General features: G+C 38.2%; 1 protein-coding gene across 1 annotated transcript in view; it reads right to left on the reverse strand.

Moving 5' to 3' along the window:
• LOC126967854 (dynein axonemal heavy chain 2-like) overlaps window positions 1–17,883 on the reverse strand; it is a 42,058-nt gene that overhangs the window by 1,392 nt on the left and 22,783 nt on the right. The window contains exons 22-33 of the mRNA XM_050812538.1: window positions 17,196–17,341; window positions 16,282–16,442; window positions 14,888–15,092; window positions 13,409–13,594; window positions 10,357–10,541; window positions 8,752–8,893; window positions 8,018–8,098; window positions 6,718–6,885; window positions 6,283–6,385; window positions 5,110–5,267; window positions 3,852–3,967; window positions 1,849–1,982 (exon numbers count right to left, since the gene is read on the reverse strand). Of these exons, the coding sequence (XP_050668495.1) occupies window positions 1,849–1,982; window positions 3,852–3,967; window positions 5,110–5,267; window positions 6,283–6,385; window positions 6,718–6,885; window positions 8,018–8,098; window positions 8,752–8,893; window positions 10,357–10,541; window positions 13,409–13,594; window positions 14,888–15,092; window positions 16,282–16,442; window positions 17,196–17,341 (1,785 nt within the window). The remainder of the gene's footprint in view (window positions 1–1,848; window positions 1,983–3,851; window positions 3,968–5,109; window positions 5,268–6,282; window positions 6,386–6,717; window positions 6,886–8,017; window positions 8,099–8,751; window positions 8,894–10,356; window positions 10,542–13,408; window positions 13,595–14,887; window positions 15,093–16,281; window positions 16,443–17,195; window positions 17,342–17,883) is intronic.

Raw genomic sequence — 17,883 nt, forward strand, 5'->3', positions numbered from 1 at the left:
ACGCTGAAAGAATCATTCAAATCGGACCAGTAGTACCAGAGATTAGCGCGTTCAAACAAACAAACAAACAAACACTGCAGCTTTATAGCTTTATAGATAATGTTTAAGGCGACACTAAATGCCAGCGACCTTGAGCAATATAAGTTCACGGCTGCCGGCCCCCCATCTATGTAACAAAGCCAATATTTTCAAAATTCTTGGGTGGAAAACAGTTTATATGCTTACAATCCTCGTTATTCACTACTAATCTGAATAAATGAACCTACACAAAAAGGACAAGCTATAAGAATAACTTTTCTGAGAGAAGTACCAACAAAATGCGTCACGCCATGCCAAAAAACTTGTTTAACTTCAAAGAAAAAATGGTAGTTCAAAAAGGCTCGGTAGTGTTAACTATAACCAACAGCAAGCATTAGCAACCTACATATAAGACTTAAGGATATGTGTAACAGGATTAAATAGTGTTCATAGCTCGAAATGCTATACTTTCACCACAAAACTTGTCTAAAAACACCATGTTTGCGTGTTTTCTGCTTACGCTTCGCCTTAAGTAGGGATAACAGAGTTGTCATACTGAAACATGCATGGCAAGCCTGTCAGCCATTAATTGGCATAGAGACATCCCATTCTGCACGGACGCACGCCAGGATATTTCGTCCACACATCAGTAATTATTAAATGTGGATAATGTACTTAATATATTGGAGACTGTATGGTAAGTTAAGACTAAGTTAAAAGCTTATTACATTATTCAATCTAGGGAGGCTGTAGGGTAAGTTAAGACTAAGTTAAACATTATTCAATCTGCAGGAAATCTAACTAAAGACACTTATTAGGCAATTTGAAGCTATTTATCTCACTAAACTAAATTGAATAAAAGATATTGAAAATGCATCATATTGGGCTGCACGTTTCGTTGGCTTGCTTAAAATATATAAACTGTAGCCTGAATTAATTGACTTATTTTTATTTTTCTTTATTATAATTTTATCTTATTTTCTATATTTATATATATATAACTTATTGAAAAAAAAAACATATATAACAATAATATAAATATAAAAAAAATAGTCTCGCCGGCGTTGGTTCACGACAATTCCGCCGGTGGTTAGGGCGACATACTGAGGAACTTCCGCACGATGCGTGCCGTTCCCAAAACAGCTGCTTTCTGTAACTGACGCTTTATCCAGTTATTAAGTGAGAGCCTCTTGAGATGATGGTCGAGGCTCTTTGCTATAAGACCGTTTATGGAAACGACTATTGGGACAATTTTGTTGAATCAACATCTCACACGTCAGTAACGACGTGTGCTAGGTGTAGCTACTTCGATAATTTGTCTATTTCAGCTTTCACAAGGTTATTATCACACGGAACGGTAATATCAACAATGAATGCCCGACGCTATTATTATTAGGAAAATGTAGAAAAAAGAGAATGTATGTGTGTATGTTCACTTAAAACTCGAGAACCGGTAGCCCAAACGATATGAAACTGCACACATAGGCGACGTGACCACTGAGACGAATATACTTACGTCAGTGCCGGATAGGTGGCGCTGTAAGCAGTTATTTTTATATTTTGATTCTTTGGTCGAATTGATATGAAATTTTGTATATATGCATACATACATGAGGCGGCATTTTAACAAATTATTGGTAGATATTTTTGTACTGATTAGAGCGATTATATATTATCTTATCTAAATATATTGTATATTTTGTCCTAAACGTTCGTTTTAAGTAAAGTGCAGATGCCAACTGTATCATAGCGTTTAGGAACTGAGATGAGCAGGGGTACTTAATTTATTTGCTGGATCAGCACGTGTATTACATTACACATGAGACTCACTTCTCATGCGGCGTCCCGTGGCCCGGATGGGTTTGAAGTGTATAGGAGTCATGGGGAACACCAGTTGCATGGGTAGCGGCTCCTGCAGCCAACCCTCCTTCTTGTTCCAGCTCGCGCCCTCCATGTACAGACCACTGCGATAAACATAATATTACCAATTGAATGATAATAATATTAAAATCTTAAATCATTTATACGTCTAGATAGACAGCTGTGAAAACGTCGAAAACATTGAGTTTTGACTTAACCTCTATTTTGAGCAATTCACGCACACAACACAATGTGTCATAAATCGCGAGTGTAAGTCTTGAGACTTGAGTTAGAACTTGTCATGCACACTATAGTAGTATTCCTGGCTTGTTTTTATCGGTTGTCTAACAGCAAGAGACTATCTAGAAGTATTAATTATAGGTGTGGTTATTGCCTTAGGCAGACTTAGCATAAGGACGCGTTTACGAATCCGACAAAAATAAGATATTTTTCGGTAGAGTTTGTGATGAAATGAAACTAAATCTAACAAAACCAAAAATTACCACAAATAGATTACTTCTTTATCTCCAATTAGCGGGAAATATTTGCTTTGAAATTTCGATATTTTATGTCGTAAAAACGATTATCAACGGATAATCGTTTTTACCTCTTCACACAAAATTGACGAAATGGAGCTTCATTCAGCATCAGTTTTCTGTTACTACTTACATAATTTTGTCTCTTAAAAATTACATAAGGAAAGCAGACATAATATTTTCAAAAACACGGGTAATAAATTAATGAATATGTTATAAATAATCTCAGAAAAAAATAAAAATGAATCGTCTAAAATTCATATATTTTTCTGATAAGCATGAGCTCTATAGTATGGTATTAAGGGTTATTTTATTTTGTCACTCCGTACGCATTGCACAGAGAGATCTATCGAGACAACGTCAGTCCGCGCTCGGCCGCCGTCGTGGGTAGGCACTGTGTCGGTTGTAAGTAGCAGGTCGTACTCGGAAAGATCGCTGTACGAACATGAATATTTTTTATAAGCTGTCTTTGATACTTTACATATTTTGTACACTGACTGCGTTTTTGCGATTTTCAAAAAAATATGTTTCTCTATTTTTTTTTAAGAATTAGTGATTTATAAGTTCATCTCTAAATATAATAATCCAAGATGGCGCCTATGAAATTTACCAACTTTTCTTCATGGGTGTCTTTTTCATGGTTTTCGGGGTCAACAATAACGAATATCGGGTCAAGATAGAAATCCAAGATGGCTCCTCCGAATTTTACCAATTTGGATTTAAAAAATGATCCCAAATTCGTTCTCTGCGCCCTCGAGAACCTCGGATTCGATACCCATATTGTTGAAATCATAATGTTGCGCGGCGGCCATCTTGGATTTCAAAAATGATCCCAAAATCGTTCTCTGTACCCTCGATAACCTCGGATACGATACCCATATTGCTGAAATCATAATTTTTCGCAGCGGCCATCTTGGATTTAAAAAAAAACTGCATTTACTGCACACGTCGTTATGCGACAGAATTGCCATCTTAAGCTCTACCCCCTTATTCATAATAGTCTGCTAACTTAAAGCATTGCTAATTCGCACTCTGTCTTCTTCTATTGACTTAAGTCAGAATGAGTAAAAACACTCCTAAGCGGCTGTTTAAAAGTAGCGGACAATTATGAATAAGGGGGCTAATATTTAACTACTAAACGAATACATCAACCAATTATCAAAAATACATAAGTATTAAAAAAAAACAAAATTCAAACTTGCTAAAGTATCAAATTCATTTGATTCCCGCATTTACCTTTAAGTACGTGTATGTGTTTGAGTGGTGTCAGTGTAGTGGTGCGATTCGATACCCCTATGTTTTGAGAACGCGTCCTTAAGGCAGACCAATGTAAAAATCAGGTTCGCGTTTTATTTTTTACTCGGCTAAGTTTTACGTAAGTAAAGTCTGAGCAAAGTCTAAGTACGCTCTATAGATGTCAGCCCTAGTCGTACGCACCGTATGTAGACACCGCCATCTCGCGGCGGGCGCACGAACGACGTCTCCTCCAGCGGCATCACGTTGAACTCCCAGCACAGCGTGTCGATGGGCCACGCCTCGCCGCGGGCGGTCGTCTGTCATAAATCATTACTAACTAACAAGTGCGCAAAGGCATTGAAAATTAAATTACATAAATAATTAAAAAACTATCAAGTAAAGCTAATCACTGAGTAAAGTCAATAGTAACATAACATGCGAATTTCACGACCTTAAAGTAACACTAATCTTTAAGTAAGATTAACTGTCGCGTAACTAACTTGCCACATCTTCTGCCAATTAGCACGGTTACTTGACAGTTGCATGATATTATGTGCCTACTATTATTATCATTTGTTGTTTTGTGCATCATTCGATTTGATTTATCATCAATTGGACGAGTTAAGATTATTCTTCCATGGAACAAATACCAAGTATATTTAAATTCCAAGATATCACCATATTTCTATTTAATAATACCAAAATATCTCTCGTGTAAAGTATGCACTTCTCTCTCTTTTAATTATATCCATAATAATGATATTCACACAAGTAACCACTAAATGACAAAAACTGTATTATACTATTTCCAGATGGTTTCTAGTTTCAAAGGTAAACAAACAGAAATATCTGGCGTTAAACAGTGAAATGAACGCTAAACATTAAACAAGATTATTATTAGATTCATTACTCACTTAAACCAATCAGTAGTTACTCAAGACATAATTTTCGCTTGTGAAATTGGCAAAAGATACTGATAACATGTAGCTTCCAATTAACGTTAATCGAGAAGTTACTAATTACAGCTTTACTTGGACATGGTGAACGAGGCCCTTATTTATTAAGACGGCTTTACTCACGATTAATCGGTGTGGGTACCGACTAGTTTCGGACCATTCGGAGGTCCTTCATCCGATAGCGTCCAGTCTCTTACTGCGGACTTATGCTCGTAGTGCGCGGGAGACGGAGACCGTTATAACAACGTTATAGCAAACCCACTACACTCATCCTTATGAAGACCACCACCAATAAATCGTATCTACAGTAGCTGGATTTTATTGACAAATTGTAAGCAGTCAGCCGTGCTTAAAATTGTCAGTAGTATTTTGAAAACTAAACCAGTCGCCAACGCACACATAGTCAAAACAAAATTAGTCACGCTTCATCGGGCTGTCAGCTTGTGTATATTGTAACGCCAGTATATTGTAAGTGTATGGTGATTGGTGATGTAGTGAGGTACCTGCATCACTGCCGTGAGGAAGCCAGTGGGTGCCACCAATGCCGGCAGCCAGCACAGCGTGGGGGGAGAACGGGGGGCGTTGGCCCACGCGGACAGGTGGGACCCGCGCAGGAACAGCTCGCGGCACCACGAGCCCAGGGGCTTGATCGACGGCCGACCTGGTGGCGAATTCAACATAGTGTTAATTCCCCACATAAAACCAAACTGGCTAGAAGACAATTCTATATTTACAGTAACCACATATATAATGCAGCCAACGAAAGACCAAACATATACCCACAGACTTTATCAATGTAAAAAAAACAATCAAAAACCATGGGCTGAATTTCCATGAGACCGAGAATTTATAAATATATACTTCTTAATATTCTCAATAAATATATACAAATCATAATACCATATCTAAACACTGTCACACATTATTACATACACACACACACACACACACACACACACACACACACACACACACACACACACACACATTCTTAGAAGTTATCCTTTTATTTTATTAATTTTTCTGCCATAAGGCATTATTGTGTTTCGGTCTGAAGGGCACGCTAGCGCGCGAAATCCGCTCAGATTTTTTGGGTTGTTCTAGAATCCTGAGTGGCACTGCATTGTAATGGGCAAGGCATATCAATTACCATCAACTGAACGTCCCGCTCCTGTTGTCCCTTCTAAAAAAGAGCGTCGATTACATACAAAAGACAGGCAAGATAGACACAAGAGACACATGAATTTGAAAATTAATATAACCTATACATTGCTTATCTATTACATTGTAATCCTTTTATACATACACCACTAAATAAATCTAAATACAAGCAAAATTCCTACTTGCGGCGTGTGAGCAAAAACTTTTAAACAAAATTAATAAGCGAGTTGGCTTACACCTATATTTTTTTTCTAATGTAGCATAAGGCTAGGCAGTTGTTGAGAATCGAATTCCTTAACTAGATTGTTATGTATTAATTATAGATATGTATTAAAGTATGGTCCAATACTTTTATCACTTCGATCGTTGATAGTACTAACGTAAGTATTCATAACTTTATTAAATTATCAATTTGCTATTATTTAGAATTATTTTGTTACTATAGATTTTATTTAAAATAATTGTACACTGTTGGTCTTCCTATATGAAATAAACATTATCATTATCAAATTTACCTTTTTGCCAAAACGACGGTACTTTCCCTTCAAATATACAATGGTACATCATCTCCAACATATCCGACATCACAACCAAACCCTCGATTGCTCGACGCAGCTCCTGAAAGGGAAAAACCAATATGTCAATTCAGGAGTTCAGGAAGCACCTACAAGCACAGCACATACAATTCAATAAAGTTTAATGATAGATAATTCTAATAATTCTAATAATATTATGACAATAAGAGACGAGACGAGCAGGATAACAATGCAGTGCCGCTCAGGTTTCTTAAAAAACCCATAAATCCTGGGTGGCACTACAATTGCGCTTGTCACCTTGAGACATGATGTTCAGTCTCATTTGCCCAGTAATTTCTATAGCTACAGCGCCCTTCAGACCAAAACAACAATGCTTACACATTACTGGTTCACAGAAGAAAAAGCTTAGAATACCCTCAGTCCAGACAATATAGTGGTGATGAGCACGTTGAAGTATCCGATCTCCTGCAGCAGGGAGACACACATGGGCATCACGATCTCGGGGCCCATCATGCGTTCCGTCGTCTCCACGTCGATCTTCGACGGCAACTTCACAATCATTTCTGCTGCTAAGTCGTCCACCTGCAATTCACAATTATCTATATATATATATATATAATGGCTTTAAGGTTCAGTCACGCCTAAACCACTGATCGTATCGACATGAAACTACCACCATTCGATGCGAAATTTATCCGAGATGGTTTATGGCTTGTAATTTTTTGAAGTACCACGTTCTTTCCTTTTAAAATTCGCCTAGCGAAGCAGGAACGGATAGTATGTTTATATATTTATCGCTACTGTACCTCAACTCTAAGTTGAAGCCGGTAGCATATCGGTGGCGATTCGAGCGACAATCGCGAAGCGTATGTGGGGCCTGGACACCCTCTCTTTTGCTTGCAAACACCGTGCTGTCCGAGATATTCTCTCGATTGTTGTTCCTGTAGTACCGTGCACCGGTGGATACTGTTTGTGACGAGGCAGTTGGTATAAGGCGAGCAGTAGAGGTAGGTGGTATAAGCACTGTTCTTTTCCACAGTTGTTTTTATTATGGCTTTCAAACAATATACAGTCCCCTTATAATACCGAACATAAATAATCAAGTCATATATAGCGTGGTGCAACAATAGCGACAGTAAAATGGTAAAGGTTACTAAGTATAACAAAAATAATTTCCTTAATGACCACAGAATAGGAATAGAGCCCTCTTTTGAACACCCTCAGGCTATTTAATTATAAAATATTAATATTTTTATTGTACTATATTAATATATTATAACGAAATTTAAAAAAAGTATTTGGGAAGTCCCTACGAGTTCTACGTAAGCTTACAGCGAGCTTACAATATGAAATCATTTAAATTAATGATAGCTACTTAGAGGTTTCCACATATTATAAAACTATTGTAAGGACATAATATTACGCTTTCAAACCAACTTAACTACTATTATTTAATCTTAAAATCTTAGAAGATCACGTTCTTTTTAGTTTTGTGCCAGATGAACAAATTTTTATTAGATCTACTTCATGTAATAAGTCGTTGCAACTTCTGAAAGATCTAGTAATGTAGCGATTTGCACGATAATTACACCTCGCCATTATAATTAAGGTTCTATCAAAGAAGAATATGTCTTAGGTACAGGTTCATGTAAAATCAACATATTAATTTATTTCAACTACACATTCCTTCACAAAATAATTATAGTCAGGGTACCTTTTGATCCTCCCCTCCGCCTGCCCCACCCCCTCCAGTTGACGCGAGCGCAAACAGTGTCGAGCACATAATGAGCGCATCCTGAAATATATTTTTTTAAATGCACTTCCTTCTATGCTTAAGTTAGTAAAGTCAAAGGTAACTACATAATACAGCCATATAGTCAATGGCTGGTAATACCACATTCATAAAATCTTTAAGTAATCGTTCTAAACTGAGCCTGAAAAGTTAAATCATAACGTTTTTGCGTTCAAAGTCTAGAAGAAAATACCAAAGAATGCATTATATAGGCACTTCAAAACAATAGAAAAAAAACCTCTATAACTTGTAGAAGTTACATTTTAAATTAAATAATTAAATTTCATCCCGAAAAGTCCTTAATTCTTTGTATGTCTGCTATCATTTAGACACAAGTGGGAGGCTCCTTTGCACAGGATGCTGGCTGGTATGGGAACCACAGCGTGAAACAGTAATGTGTAAGAAATATTGTGTTCCTGTCTCAAGGGCGCCGTAGCTAGTGAAATTACTGAGCAAATGAGACTTAACACCTCTCTCCGAATTTTTGGGTGTTTCAAGAATCTCGAGCGGCACTGCATTTAATGAACAGGGCTTATCAATTACCATCAGCTGGAAGTCCTGCTAGTCTCGTCCCTTTATTTTCATAAAAAAACATCGTCGTATTTTACCGCCCTAAGGTCGAGCCCTATTGCGGCTGTAGTTGATATAGTGGGTACCTGCGCCTGTGTTGCCACATCAGCAGACGCGTGCTGTCCCACTGACTCGGCGCGTTCCTGCGCTGGTAGCACGTCCAGGAAATCCCGGTACGACTCCAGGCTACCGTCCCGCGGGATGTGGTACGCGGGGATACTCGATAATCTGACAAACGGTAAAGTAATCATTATAGATAATCAAAGTTTGACTTTTTATATGAGTAACTTCTATCTTTTTGAGTTAATAAGAGATCTTTATTTACCATTAGCTGATAAATCTAATACAATGGATATATGTAATATCCAATAAAAAATTTGGAAGTTGCTACCCAAAAATAAACTTTGGAGTTAAAAATCTCTAAATTTTCAACGAAAACAATATTGGTATTTTTCTAAAACTTGAACCGAAAAATTATTCTAATTAATATGTATATTTTGAATAAACAAAAGAAAACCAGTAAAATAAATGCCCATTTGCAGCTTAGCCACATGATTAACACAAATATTGTACTATTAGTTGTAGCGTTTACAATCCTAGTCAGTCCGCGCCTTAAGAACGATTGTACTAATTACATATTTTATAAATATTTCGATGAAACAGTATAAATTAATAAACAAAATAAAGAAAAAGTTATTATCTCACTGACTTTATGGTCATACAAGTATTAAGGAAAGTAGTTAATTTATTTTAAAAAGATTTAACAATATCATTTGGGAATTCGTAATAATGTCACATCATAAAACATTAAACAATAATATAAGCAAAGAAAACTTATGACATTCATAAGTCATTGTCCTTGACCTACATGAATAAAGTGATTTTGATTTGATTTATTAAATTGTTCACTACTAATCATAAAACCAGATGCCAATAGTACATATCTATCCTAAAATTTAAAAATGTAAGTGGGACATCTGCTCGTTACGTTATCTGAGGTTAAAAATATGACACATATGAATTTCAAAGATTTATCACCACTAACTCTCATTGTCACTCTTTTAAATTTATATTTATAGTTTCAGGATTTTACATTATATTTTATTTATTTATTAACTTTTTCACTTACTTGTATTTGTTAAAAAAAATGAAAAAGAGTGGTAAATCATAAAACCTCCAAAGAGTACCTACCTACCTAACAAGTGCAGTAAATAATTAGATCTATAAATTCTCACGCCTTGTTCCCGTCGGGGTAGGCAGAGACAATAGAATGCCACTTGCGTCTATCCTTACACACCTCAAGCGCTTCATCTACATTCATTACTCTTTTCAAACCTGCTCGCCGGTTGCGGGTGCTTCGGACCTTTCCTTTTCTCAAAACGTCCCCAATTTGGTAGACGAATGTTCTACGAGGTCTCCCGCGACCGACTTCCCACACACACTTGCCTTATACTTTTGCGTCATTCGCTCCACGTATCCAAACCATTTCAGCATTCCTTTCTCAGTCCTTGTCACAACATCCTCTTTTAGACCACAGCGCGCTCGTATTACCACATTCGGAATTATATCAATAAGTCTCACCATCATACATACTACGCAGTGATCGCATCTCAACTGCGTTAATTTTTCTGCCATACCCAACTCTCACTTCAATCTCAATTCTCATACACCTTTATCAATTGATACAGTACCTGTAGAAAGGGGTGTCAAGAGCTTCCTCGCAGAAGAACTGGTTGATGTAGGCGATGAGCACGCGCTTGTCCCAGTCGTCGGTGATGTGTCCGCCGTAGTTGATGATGGCGAACAAGTAGCGCAGCGCGTCCCACGGCACCTCGTCGTACTCCTCGAGGTAATTCGCCAGCAGGTTGTCCGATACCTTAAATAAAAATTATTCAGTTAGATACCTACTACATAAAAATACATGATACTTATATACCAGCAAACCAGAAATTCATAGCAATATTGCTACATTTTAGCAATTAAAGCGCACGCTTACATGGTTTTGTTGCTTGCATTGTTTACAACAATTAAATACTTACCTTTTTTTTATGGAATAGGAGGACATACGAGCGTAAGGGTCACCTGTTGTTAAGTGATCACCGCCGCCCACACTCTCTTGCAACACCAGAGGAATCACAGGAGCGTTGCCGGCCTTTAAGGAAAGTGTACGAGCTTTTTTTGAAGGTTCCAATGTCGTATCGTCCAGGAAACACCGCACAAGGAAGCTCATTCCACAGCTTTGTAGTACGTGGAAGAAAGCTCCTTGAAAACCGCACTGTGGAGGGCCGCTACACATCCAGATGATGAGGATGATATCCTAACTTGTCGTGTCGTGCGAAGGTGGAATTCGGCGGCAGGAATCAGGTTAAACAGCTCTTCGGAACACTCCCCGTGATAAATGCGGTAGAAGACACACAATGAAGCGACGTCTCTACGCAACGCCAAATGATCCAGCCGTTCACAGAGCACTGGGTCCCCGACAATTCGAGCTGCTCTGCGTTGCACGCGGTCAAATGGATCGAGCTGATACTGGGGTGCGCCAGACCAGAGATGACAGCAATACTCCATGTGTGGCCGGACCTGCGCTTTGTAGAGCGCTAGTATGTGGGCCGGCTTGAAGTATTGCCGTGCTCTATTAATGACGCCCAGTTTCTTTGAAGCCAATTTGGCTTTGCCTTCCAGATGACCACGAAATTGGCAATCGCTCGAGATCTCGAGACCCAGTATTCCGATACTAGGCGCGGCTTTAAGAGAAGTGTTCTCGAAGAGCGGTGATACGACAAATGGGGTTTTTTTAGTGGTAAACGCGCAAACTTGAGTCTTCTGGGGGTTAAATTGGACAAGGTTCAATTTACCCCATTTCGCGACCTTCTCAAGAGAGGACTCGATAGAAGACACAAGTTTCTCCCGGCACTGGTCGACGATTTCCCGAAAGAGACCTGCATGGCCAGTGTATACGGCATCACCAGTGCTGTCGTCTGCATAGCAATGAATGTTGGAGGTGTCCAACATATTATTGATATGCAGAAGAAACAGCGTGGGAGACAGCACACAGCCTTGGGGCACTCCAGCATTCACGGGCTTCGGGTTCGAGCAATATCCGTCGACAACGACCTGTATGCTGCGCCCAGTGAGGAAGCTGGAGGTCCACTTGGACAAGCTCTCGGGAAGCCGAAATGATGGAAGTTTGGAGAGGAGCGCCTTGTGCCATACACGATCAAAGGCCTTCGCTATATCCAAGCTAACTGCCAGGCCTTCCCCCTTGCTTTCAATAGCCGCTGCCCATCTATGTGTTAGGTATACCAGAAGATCACCTGCCGACCGACCATGGCGAAACCCGTATTGTCGGTCATTGATCAACTGGTGACCCTCTAGATATACCAAGAGCTGACGGCTAATTATGCTCTCCATGATTTTGGAGAGCAGGGAGGTAATAGCAATAGGCCTGTAGTTTGCCGGATACGAACTGTCTGCGATAGCACCGGCGTCAACTCAGGGGCACACGTTCTAAGCACGATTGGAGAAATGCCATCCGGCCCGCTTGACTTTCTGACGTCCAACGAAAACAGAGCTCGCCTAACAGTTTTCTGTCTGAACTGTACTTCAGGCATAGAGCTCTGACACCGCGGGATAGTCGGCGGTGTTTTTCCGTTGTCGTCAAGAGTCCTATTACCTAAAGTTTTCTAGCCCACAAATGCATACATGCCTATTACTACATTACTGTGTGTAATAAATACAAACAGTGGCCCAACGCGGCCGTGAGACAGAGCAACAATGGGTCTGCGGTAATGAAGGAGAACGGTGCCCCCTGATGCCCACCCAGTCTGCGGTCGTACCGATTCCTTCCAATGCAAATCGATACACTTAATTAGGCTTGTCACATGCGCGAATAAAACGAACGAGTCTAGTATTTTCGTGCCACAACATGGCTTTGCTACAGTTATGGCGCGAGTTGAATGCAGTCGGGGCCTGGGGTAAAAAGCAGGAGTACCTCCCCCCGCTATCCGCGAGCCTCGCCTCGCGCGCCTGCATTGTAGTGTTGTGTCTTCCATGTCAATTATCATACGCTTACCGTGTTATCGCGTTAATACTAAAGTTGCTATTGCGAGTTATTTTTTTCTATTTTAATAATGACTTATCCGAGTCAATCAGGTTCCGTTCCAAAAAAGTGTTTATGTACTTATGTGTGCACGCAAGAAGTTATACTTCTTTGGCCTAACAAAGCAAAAATTCTTAAAATTATTTATTCCTCGAGCTATTCTACGTTTGTAGAAAGAACAATATAGTAAAAATCTTGCAACGATGGCTTTGACAATTTATTATTAAATAACGAATGCGGCTGTACGAGCTCGAACCCTCTGCCTGTCCAAATAATGGACTTTAAATATGCCTACCACCTGTTATATTATGTGTTAATGTATCTTTAAGAATATTTATTCTTAAAGGTACATAACATAAATAAAATGCATAAGAAATCGGAAAGTACCTACAAGTTTAACCGTCAGCAAAATTTAACTTTCATCTATAATTTCAACGACTGTCTTACGAATGTCACGTGTCCTGACGCGAGTTTAACATTTTATAACCATCCCAAGGAAATTGTTCAACGCCGCTAAAGTAGTTTTCACTTCAAAAATAAATTGTGTGTTTATATGTTCATTTCTAATCATCCAGTTTCACAAGTTGAGTCGAGACGTCGAGACAGCGTGGTACGTAATTAGCGGCAGAACAAGGTTAACTAACATCAAAGTCTGCATCGTTGAAGCTGTACACTGCGTTGTAACCGAGCTGTCGGAAACGTTTCCTGGCGATGAGCGAGCAATGGAAGAACGACACGCAGAACAACAGCCGGCGATACATCGGCGTCGCCTCGTCGAACTTGTTTTCATTCAAATTCGAGAATATCCGAACGAGGTTGCCCTTCAAACCCTGTAAAAGAACACGATTAAATTTACATATATCACTTGCTTAGGAATGGATTAGCAGTATATGTATTAAAAAAATGCGTGCGTACAAAATACACATGTTCGAAGTGAAACCTGAACTGTGCATGAACCGCTATGAAAGATATTACTATCAGCGCTACCATATTTATGTTATCCTGGTGTCTATGTAGTAATACGTCATGACGTCAGAATATATTAAGGTATACTCGCGTCATATGTAAGTATCATTTCTCCCACGTTAAATCTTATTAATTTATGTATCTGTCTCTTTTTACTGTCTCGCTTATTCGTTCCATCGACTTTCAAATTACAACGACGCTAAAGAAGTTGTCATTTCAAAAATGTTGTATGTTTACTTTATATGTTGAAGCATATTAATTCTATGTCAACTTGGATTAGTAGTGTGCATAATAAGTTTTCGTTTACTCAAGTTACTTTTAGTTCTATTTCTTAGAATTTATTTATTTATATTCTGTTTATTAGGTAAGATAATTTTATCGGTGTTAAGTTATAAAATGACACACAAAGGTCGAATTTAATACCCAAATATTTATATTGGTGGATTTAATTATTTGTTAATCATTTAATTTGTATTCAAATTCAAATATTTTTATTCAAAATAGGATGTGAAATCACTTATTGAAAGTCAAACAAAAACTACCACCCATTCCAAAATGAATGCCTCAGGCCTGAGAAGAATGGGCGCAACAAACTCAGCGGGCTTTTTTTTCATCAAAAATATGTTTAACAATTAAAGTAACATTTACAAAGTAACATTGTACAATTAAACTTATTATTTAATAGCCTGAGGGCGGTCGCTCCATTCCCAATCTGTGGTATCATTAAGAAAGTCATTTATGTTATAGTTACCTTTACCTCACAAACGTTTTTTAACTATTCTTTTGAATAACGTAATACTTTTGTTTACACATTCTCTGGGAGCCTGTTGTAAAAGCATATACATCGCCCCACAAAAGATTTAAATAAAAAAGATAAAAAGATATTATATATTAGATCCTTTTACTGCTAATAGAAGAATTATTGATCATTGATTTTTTTTCTAAGAACTATCTATAAATCAAAAATGTTTCCTTTTTTTTTTCAATTTTTTGTTTTCTTTTTGTATATCCATTGTGCTATTCATAATTTACTTACAGCTCATGGTCATTTACAATAACATATTAAGGATTAGAATAAGAACATTATTTTTGTACATGACTGTTGCCAAAATAAAATTATAAGAGTGCATAAAAAGTCCGGTACTTGTGTAATATACCTGTGGAGGTTCTGTCGTCATCTTGATGCTCCTCTGCAGAACGCTCAGAGGAAACTTGTCGTCCGGCATGGAGGACAGCCACAGCCTGAAGCGAGGGTGGATCTTGGGGTTGTCCAGACCACGCAGCGAGCCCAGCCACTGGCAGGCCAGGTGGCAGTTCGCCAGGAACACCCACCCACCGTCGTGCATGCCCTGCGCTAGCATCCTGTAGTCATGTGTCATACTAAATATAATGATTGTAGTAGGTTCAATAATAAAAATAATTTTATTATTATAAATGCAGTATACATAATATATTTAATTTTATATATAATACTAGCTGTTCTTGTTACTCATCAGCGTAGAGATATAGCTCGACATGGCAATGCGAAGTGTAATCGTTAAGTATGACCTGGTGACTATTCCATAACTATTACAGATATTAAAAAAAAATAAACTGATATCGAAAACACGTTACCTAATCTGTATAATGACATGAATAGAAAAATCTAAATTTTTGGTATTAAACACTCCCATACATTTAATATGAGATTGAGATGTTTTTTTAGACATTAAGAGTTGAGGGCAGGCGCTAGTGCAAGTAGGGGGCACAATAGGTCCTAGAATTTAAGTGTATTTTAAATCCCCAAATCTTAATAAACAAAAATTAAAAAGAAATGGGAGTGATTCATATCCACACTTTGAAAGCTTTTCGTTTGATTTTTAAAAAGTTATTGATGTAATTTTAAAGATTAGGTAACGTACTTTCAATATCAGTTTAAAGTTTTTTGATATCTATTATAGTTACGGAATAGTCACCTGGTCACACTTAACGATTACACCTATATATATCATAATATCTGTTTGTCGTTAGTATGACAATTTACACCATTGTCATTTGTATGTTGTAATTGGTCATGTTGTAGAATGGATTCGATAATAACCTGCGTACGTGAACCCACAAATAATGCTCCAATGAAAATTATCTATATTTCAAAATAGAAGATCGTTTTAGAATTTATAGCAATGTGAGTTTATTTTCCCAATATACTTTTTAAGGTACCCATGTCGTATCGTCCCAGAAACACTGCACAAGGAAGCCCATTTCACAGCTTTGTAGTACGTAAATGTCTTGGCTCTCTGAAATGTATCTCGACGAGTTCAACAGCAAATCAATCGTCTCACGGCCGTTTTCAATAACCTATCTATCCTTAGTTTAACTTACTAGAGGTTGACAAATCTATCCTTTTATGCTTACTTACATTTCAATAACCTATTGGCAGATAGCATTGGACTATAACTATATTGGACATAACTATGGATAGATAAGATCTTGTCTTTAAACGGTGACAGCAATGTATCCGTAAGTTAAACTAAGGATATATAGGTTATTGAAAACGGCCGAAGTTACTGACCGAGCAGCGGTAGGAGCTTGCCCTTGGCCTAAGCTGAGCGACTGAAACTTGTCAAACATCTTGACGTCCAACGCCAACTGGATCAGCGAGGACGTGGGGTCCACGCCGGGTGACAGCACAAACAGCAGTGACGTTTTCCATGTTGACTCCTCCCATGCTGCCTGGCTCACAAATACACCATTTTACTTAATGAAAAACCTCTCATTATATAGGAGGGGGTAATACGGGCACGAGACTGACACGTGATGGTAAGTAAGGCCATTGCCTTACTTACGGTTGTGCGGATGTCCATGGGCCATTGCCCACTTGCCCACCACCAGTGGGAAGCTCGAAGATATCAATTATCATCAGCTGAACGTCCTCCTCGTCTCTTCCTTTATTTTCATTTAAAACAAAATGCAGGGAGAACCCACATCTCTACGCAACTCCAACCATACTAATGAATCTTTATTTACGCCCAAAATGTATGGGCAATATAACACCTCTGATGTTCTCTCTAGAAGCGCAGGCCGTATCGACCATAAATTTTGGCGCAAACATAAACTTGTATAATATATTCTAATTCCCAAAGAGAGGGAAACCGCTTCAACTTAAAAGATTTCATTATTTTGAAATATATACACACTAGCTGCTGCCCGCAACGTCGTCTCTGTACGGAATTAGCAGCAAAAATACTGGTATCTGCATGTGTGTTGTGTTTTTCCCAGACACACACACAGACGAACATCCTATAAACTACTTTTTGACTTCGGTATTGTTTATGAAAGATAGAGCACGTACCTTCATAAAATATTCAAATTTAGGTACAGTTTTAGTTAAACCTAACAACCAGCATAAATGTAACTCTGATTCGAATAGGCTTGACCAATTAACATAGCTCGGGCAAAATTAAAGGCGGCATTACACGCACATACCCTGATGTCGAGCACGGGCGGCTCGACGTACCGCGGCCCGAGCGTGTTGATGATGAATGTGGACACGCATGCCGCTATCCGGTCCGCACGCAGAGAGCGCACGAACAGAATGCGCTGGAATTCGTTGCACACGTCGTTCCATTCGCCTTAATATACCAACATGAAAACGAAACGTTATTGTAATATATTAGAAACTAAATTAAATTTTATTCAACTTATTACAAATACAATAAAAAAATAAGTAGCTGTAAACCATCTAGGATAAATTTCGCATCGAATGGTGGTAGTTTCAAGTCTAAGCCAAAGAGCCTCAAACAAAAACCATTTTCATTATATACTAGCTGACCCGACAGAAGTTCTGTCTATAATAAATAAAATAATGTTTTAATATGAATTTGTCAATAATATATCATAACATCAAACATTACTTCGTAAAATATGCACCCTGCTGTCGTAATGAAATTGTTTCACAGCAGAACTGTCAAACCGTGCGTCAATAAATTCTCTCATAGAAATAAGTAAGTATTATAATAATATAATAAATAAATAATAATAATTAGTAATAAGTGATTATAAATGGATCGGGAGACGTTTTATAGTTATTTATGCATCTGTTGTGTAATAAGGGGTATTAAAACACGAATATGGGTTTATGACACGAGGCGAAGCCGAGTGTGATAATAGTATC

The sequence above is a fragment of the Leptidea sinapis genome, chromosome 14 (genome assembly GCF_905404315.1).
Source record: "Leptidea sinapis chromosome 14, ilLepSina1.1, whole genome shotgun sequence".
Taxonomy (NCBI): domain Eukaryota; kingdom Metazoa; phylum Arthropoda; class Insecta; order Lepidoptera; family Pieridae; genus Leptidea; species Leptidea sinapis.